The sequence below is a fragment of the Lipotes vexillifer genome, unplaced genomic scaffold, assembly GCF_000442215.2.
Source record: "Lipotes vexillifer unplaced genomic scaffold, Lipotes_vexillifer_v1.1 scaffold625, whole genome shotgun sequence".
Classification (NCBI taxonomy): domain Eukaryota; kingdom Metazoa; phylum Chordata; class Mammalia; order Artiodactyla; family Lipotidae; genus Lipotes; species Lipotes vexillifer.
Window position 1 is genome coordinate 829,604 of NW_006771655.1, and position 6,560 is coordinate 836,163.

The following is a 6,560-nucleotide window of genomic DNA, read 5'->3' on the forward strand; positions in this document are numbered from 1 at the left end:
TCAGCAGCTCGGTGGCCCGCACGTGGATGGCTCCCGCGCCCTCCTCACCGGGCACGGAGCCCGTTGCTGGGCTCTGGGCCAAGGTTCTCATCTTTGACAGGAGCAGGGAGACCCTGAGGAGGAGGGAGTCCCAGCCCGTCAGCTGCAGGCGCACCCCTCACGCGGGCAGGGGCATCGTGGAGGGACCAGCTGCCAGGAGCACCCAGCTAGCGTGGTCTTGGCTGGGAGAGGTGAGGCGGCAGTGCTGACACAGCCCATGCCACCCGCGTCCAACCAGAAGGGCTCTGGGGGACGGGACAACCTCCAAAGCCGTTCCCTTTCCCGACGGGAAGCCTGTAGCTTTCCCTCTACCCCCCGGGAACTGGTACCTGGGAATCAGGTCTTGGCTCCGGGAGGCCAGCTTGGTCAGTGTGGTCATGAGCACGGTGATGACCTGCGGAGGACACTTGGGAAGGGTGGTGGAGGGCCGCGACTGGGTGACCTCGAAGAGCAGGGCCTCCAGGGCTTCGAAAAAGTTGTTGATCTGCTCCACGGTGCAGCGCCGGTCCCAGGACACCGACAGGTACTCGCCGATGGCCCACACCTGGGTGGGGGACAGCACTTCAGCCCTGTGACAGGCCCGTGCGTCAGGTGCAGGCTGGGGCGGGGCAGCGGCTGCCTTACCACGGATGTGAGCACGTGCCCGCCGCTGCGGGGGCCGCCCACAAACTGCAGCAGCTCCTTCGCCTGCTCGACCACCAGTGGAGGATGCAGCTTGCACAAGGCCGGGAACTGGGAGCTCAGCACCCTGCCAGAGAGGACACGCGGGCTGTGCCCGCTCCACACAGACCCCAGCCCCGCGGCCCGTCCCAAGAAGAGCTGGGCGGTGGCGGGAAGCCCCCGAGCACCAGGTGGAGGTAAAGGTAGTCCCGGCCCCGCCAGGAACCTCTTGCCCCATCGGGGAGGAGGCTGGGCTGGAGTGGGGATGAGCCCGCATAAACTGGGCCTTCAGCAAGGGGGACACATGTTCTGGAAGGCTCCGTGGAAGAGGGGCTTGGGTGGGCAGGGAAGGGTCCGTGCAGTGGCCGAGGAAGTGTCGTGGCTGGGCTGGGGTTTGTGGCAGCTGGGGAACCGTAGCCGTGAGGGACGGAGAGCCCGCCAGTGAACCCGTCCAGGGCTAGGCCATGGAGCTGCAGGAGGGGCTGAGCCCACCAGGACGAACCCACCTGTGCACACGGGCTTCATACCCCGGGACCTGGTAAAGCGAGTCGCTTCGTTCCAGAAGCAGCAGTGCCAGCTGGCTGGCCAGGGCCCCGTCAGCAAACTGGGGGGGAGAGAGAGAGAGAGAGAGAGAGAGAGAGCGTCCCACCCCCAGGGAACACCTCTGCTCTGGACCTGGCTGGCTGCTGCCCTGGGGGCTTCTCTCCGCCCCAGTTCTGGGAGGGACAGTAGCCGGGCCGGAGCTGGTGTGAGCCGCCCTGTCTGCTGTGATGGACCAGCCCCTTGGCCACTGAGGAAGCTGGGGCCCTGTGGGTCCTAGCTCTGGCCGGCCTTCTGCTGCAGGGACAGAGGCCCCAGGAAGCGGGCTCACCTGTGTCACCGCCGAGAAGAACGCCCGGAGCAGGGTGGGCACGGCCTCGGCGCACTGGACCACCCGGGCGCAGCCGGCCAGGGGCTGCAGCAGCCGGTAGAGCGGCGTCAACCTGGGGACACACGGCCCGGCCCTGAGCACACGCCTGTTCCCCGTCCGCCTGGGGACCCGGCTCTGGGAGCACCTGCTCTGCCCTCATCAGAGGCCACCCTGTGCATCTCCTAATGCACGGCCTGCTCCCTCCGCGGCCGCCCTGCTCCCGTGGCACACGGGAGGGCTGGAGTGCGGCTGGGGGCAGGAGGCCGTGGTCCAGTCCTGGCCCTCCCGCCCCTAGGATGTGCTAAGCCTCCCTTTCCCCACTTGTGGCAAGGAGTCAGCACAGCACCTGCCCCACAGGGTGACAAGGACGGGATCGGGAAACTGAACAAGCAGACCACAAGCCAGGTGCCCAGGAAGCGCTTGGCCACGTGGCCAGCGCCTGTGGGGTGGGGGGTCACCAGAGCTGTCTCTCCAGGTCAGAAGGCACCAGGCCTGGGGTGGATGCCAGGGCCCAGCCTCAAGGCCTCAGGGGGCTCTCGTGTCCCACGTGGGGCCTGGGACGCCCGGCAGCGAGCCCTACCTCTCTGCGGTCCCGCTGGCCTGGGTACGTAGCAGGTGCTGGAAAAGGCCCTGGACCTGCGAGTCCCGGAAGGCCTCCAGGCAGCCAGGGGCCCTGATGGAGACGTCCCAGGGCGGCCTCTCGGATGCGGCCTGCAGCGACCTGCAAAGCAGGGAGACTCCCAAGGCTGGGCTCGGATGTGGGCTCTGGCCCAGGCCAGAAGAAGCTGGACTCGGCCCCTGCCCTCGCAGTACCCACTGGCCAGGGAGAGACTAGAGCGGACGTCACCGTAACATCACTGTGCCCTGACCCAGCCAGGAGCTGCAGGATGACCCGAAAGGGCCTGGGGGCCGGGCCCCTGGGAGGCCGCGCGGCGGAGTGAAAGACAGGCTGGGCTCTGGGGCTGCGGTCGGGGCGGCGAAGAGGTGCAGAGACACTGCTTGGGAGACAGCAGGAGCGGCCGGGCGCAAGGAGGGGCAGGGACAGGGCGGACACGGTCCGAACAGTGAGCAGCGGGGCCGGGCAGTGGCTCACCTGAGCTGCAGGTCCAAGGCTGCGGTCAGACAGGGCAGGTCCAGCAGCAGGTGGAGCATCTCCACGGCCGTCCCTGCGTCAACCAGCGATGGGAGCAGCGCCACAAAGTCAGAGGTGAGGGGCGGGCTGTTCCAGGCCAGGAACTGCGGGGACAGCAGGGCAGCTCCAGTGCGAGCCCGGAGGGCATGACGCCAGCCCTGCCACCTCCTCATGCTTCACTGTGACCCAGGAGTTGGAAGATATGCCCTTCAACTTTCTTCCCCCCTATTCTTTTTGCTTCTGCACTCACTTTTGTACCAACCATCACATCACTTTCCATTTATCATCGTTTATTTTCCTGATTAAAGAACTCAGTCTCTGATTTTGGAAAGGCCACGCAGCGACACGCCAATCACAAAAGACGCATCAGGGCTTCCCTGGTGGCACAGTGGTTGAGAATCCGCCTGCCAGTTCAAGCCCTGGTCCGGGAAGATGCCACATGCCGCAGAGCAACTAAGCCCGCGTGCCACAACTACTGAGCCTACACGCCTAGAGCCGTGCTCCACAATGAGAAGCCACCACAATGAGAAGCCCGCCCACTGCAACAAAGAATAGCCCCTGCTCGCCACAACTAGAGAAAGCCCACGCACAGCAATCAAGACCCAATGCAGACAAATACAGAAAAAAAAAACCAAACAAACTCATCGAAGACAAAGGTGCCAAATAGCTGAACACACCCGGCAACGCTCCCCAGTGAAGACATGCTAACCTGAACCAACTCTGCGAGCCCAGACACCAAGCCAGGCCCGACCTCGCCTTCCTGAGGGCACGGGCACGGGTGCCCCCACCCCCCGGCCCATGCCAGGACACTGCCCCGGGGGCGCTGCACACCCCAGGCCCCCAAGCCCCTGCTCTGGCTCATGGATGACCAAGCGTGCCTTGAAGAGGTTGGGGAAGCTTGTCCTGAGAACGCCAAGGTTTCTGCCGAACAGAGGCAGGCTGTCCCTGCAGAACTGGACAAACTCGAAGGCCAGCATCGGGCTGTGGAAATGTTCAGCGGGGATCCTGGTGAAGAGGTGCTGGTAGACGGCTTCCGCGTCCACTGCGGCGGCCTCCCCTGAAAGGCAGCGGGCTCCGTCAGGGCAGAAGGCCTCGGATGCTGCCGGGGGCCCCCCGAGCCTTGGGCCAAGCCTCCGGGGCCACCACGTGTCTGCGGGACACGTCCACCCTTCGCAAGCGCGGGAAGAGCCAGCTGAGCCGGATGCAGGTCTTCCCAGGTGTCTCTGGCCACAGACCCACCCTCTGGTTACGCTACGGGGATCGTTCCTTGGAAGGGGCTGGTTTCATGGCACCTTCCAGGAAACTCTCGTGGCAAAGAGAGTTCAAGATCAACACAGACTTGGTAACGTTTTAAGTTGCTACTTAAATCCATCTAAAAGTTCCCACCGTCGAAGTGCTAACCGCTCATCAGATCAGTGCTGCTCTACAGACGAAAGAAGGGGGCGGCGTGCAGGGGCAAGCCGCCCTCCCCGCGAGCGGCTCTGCTCCCACGGGAGGGCGGAGGCTCACCGTGGTGCAGGAAGAACTGGGCGACGGGCAGCATCGCCCGCACCCAGGCTGGGTCCCCGCGCAGGCGCGTGTGCAGGGGCTTCAGGCAGGAGAGGGTGCGGTACAGGAAGGAGGGGTCCTGCCGGCAGAGCACGTCCAGCACCAGCACGGCCTCCACCAGACACTGCGGGGACCCGAGGAGGCCGCTCAGACGGAGCTGGGAGCGCCCGCCCGCCCGCCCGCCCGCCCGCCTGCCGGGCACGCACCGCTTTCTGCAGGTCGGCGTCTGCCTTCTTCAGGGCTCCTGGGGGAGGGAAGAAAGCCACCTGGCCTGTGTGTCCCCATCAGAACAGCCGAACACGAAGGTGCCCCGCCCCGTGTTCTGGAAGCGGAGAGGCCAGGGAGCCCACAGCTGGGAGCGACCCCAGCGCAGATGCGAGGTGGGGACTGAGCGCCACGGGCCGCGGACGGGAAGGGTGGCCCCGGGACTCACGCCGGTTACTCTGCTCCAGCAGGCGCCGGCAGTACTCGAAGGCCTTCTCCCGCAGCCACTGCTGAGGCGGCAGCAGGTGGCCGGCCGTGGAGGTGGCCGAGAGCACGGACAGGGTGGAGCCTTCCAGCTCTGACTTGTCGTCTGGAAGAGAGAACGAGGGCTCAGGACAGAGGACCTCCGCAGGGTGCGAGGAAGGCTGCCGTCGCCGACCGCCGAGGCCTGCGCGCTGTCCCGCCTGCTGCCACCCCAGCTGGACACGGTGGTGTAGATGAGCCCAGACTGTCTAGAACTGCTCGTGGGCTTGCAGAGGAGGGAGAGTTTGGAGAAGCTGTCTGAACAGTCCTGTCGACATCTGGCCTCTCAGCACATCTGGGAAAGGCCTTCTGGAGACCACGAGGCTCAGCCAATGTCGCCCAGGGGCCCACCACGTCCTGCCTGCGTCCTACCTGCATCCGGGGCACTGGAGCCCCCAGGGCCGCTGTCCAGCAGCCAGGCCCGCAGCATGGAGAAGGCCTGCACGTTCAGCCACTGGTCCTCTGTGAAGCGCTGGCCCGTGGACAGCACCGTGAAGAAGTCTGTGGCCACCGCCCCGTCCACCTCGGTGACAGGGCCCAGCTGCAGGAGGCAAGGACGGTCAGCCGGCGCTGCAGGGCCCGGGAAGGGCCGAGAACAGGCGGCACGGTACGCGAGCCACCGCCCTGGCCACCCACGCTCCCCCGGGACCACGGGCACCCTACCCCCACCCAGGGTGCGTGAGTGCAGGCACCGGGGCTGAAAACACAGCCCTCGGTCAAATACGATCCCTGCCCGCGTGTTCCAGGCCTCAACCCACAGAGCGCGTCACAGGCTCGGGGGCTGTGACCCAAGGCGCCCCCGCACGCCCGAGTGGAGCGAGGAGAGAGCGCTCATTCTGGAACCAGGGAGGAGGAGCGGGTGGCGGCCCAGGGGCACGGAGCTCCGAGTGCCCCAGCCTCACCTGCCGGGCTCTAGGCGTGGGGAAGAAGCCCCCGGAGGAGTGGGCGGCCGCCTGCTGGACGCTGGCGTAGCGGAGCCAGTCCCCCAGCCGCTTGCTGAGCGCCCTGGTCTGCTCTGTGCAGGGCGGGGGGGGGGGGGGCCCGCAGGCTTGCACTGCCTGGGCTGCCGCAGGTCTTCCTAGGAACCGGCAGCAGCCCCGGCGGCCCCTCGCCCCTGGTGGCGGGGTGTGTGCAGACCTTCACGGAGAGCGTCCGGGGCCAGGCTGGTGACCTTGGACACGACGGGGAGGAGGTACCTCAGGCTGGGCCCCTCGGGCTGCCGGCTCTCCAGGACCTTGAGGACGCGCTGGCCCAAGCTCCTGACCTGCTGTTGGTCACCCTGCAAACCCCACAGCAGAACGTGTTCCTGCGCGTCACGAACGCCACCCGGTTCGGGCGTCCGGAGCGTCACGAGGGCAGCCCCGGCCCTGCAGCCTGAATCAGCCTCACAGCCCTGGCTCATCCCCCACACCTGGAATGGGGGCGGAGTGGGGAGGGCTGCTGGGTGACAGGGGCCCAGCCGAGCCTGCCCGCCCCACGGGGAGCACGCGGCCTGCTGGTTCACCGAGGCCCCAGGGCCACCAAGGGCAGGGCGGTGGCAGTCACGTTACCTGGGCCAAGAGCACAGAGGCCACGAGGCCCAGCTGCCGCGTGTTCTGGATGTGGTCGCAGGAGAGGCTCAGGCTGTCGCAGGGCGACATCTCTCTCAGGACAGCGGCGCAGAGCAGCTGGAGCTGCTCGGGGCAGGTAGGCGAGCAGAGGGTGGTCTGCAGCAGTGCCATGCAAGGCCTCTCCAGCCTGGGGGGAGGGGACGTGTCACCCCCC

At 66.8% G+C, this 6,560-nt stretch overlaps 1 protein-coding gene across 1 annotated transcript in view; it reads right to left on the reverse strand.

Annotated features, from left to right (window-relative positions):
• AP5Z1 (adaptor related protein complex 5 subunit zeta 1) overlaps positions 1-6,560 on the reverse strand; it is a 10,401-nt gene that overhangs the window by 192 nt on the left and 3,649 nt on the right. Inside the window, exons 5-19 of the mRNA XM_007447089.1 lie at positions 6,347-6,533; positions 5,934-6,075; positions 5,699-5,811; positions 5,169-5,337; positions 4,723-4,863; positions 4,496-4,533; positions 4,251-4,413; positions 3,620-3,798; positions 2,703-2,845; positions 2,190-2,330; positions 1,571-1,682; positions 1,206-1,303; positions 664-787; positions 369-583; positions 19-113 (exon numbers count right to left, since the gene is read on the reverse strand). Of these exons, the coding sequence (XP_007447151.1) occupies positions 19-113; positions 369-583; positions 664-787; positions 1,206-1,303; positions 1,571-1,682; positions 2,190-2,330; positions 2,703-2,845; positions 3,620-3,798; positions 4,251-4,413; positions 4,496-4,533; positions 4,723-4,863; positions 5,169-5,337; positions 5,699-5,811; positions 5,934-6,075; positions 6,347-6,533 (2,060 nt within the window). The remainder of the gene's footprint in view (positions 1-18; positions 114-368; positions 584-663; positions 788-1,205; positions 1,304-1,570; positions 1,683-2,189; positions 2,331-2,702; positions 2,846-3,619; positions 3,799-4,250; positions 4,414-4,495; positions 4,534-4,722; positions 4,864-5,168; positions 5,338-5,698; positions 5,812-5,933; positions 6,076-6,346; positions 6,534-6,560) is intronic.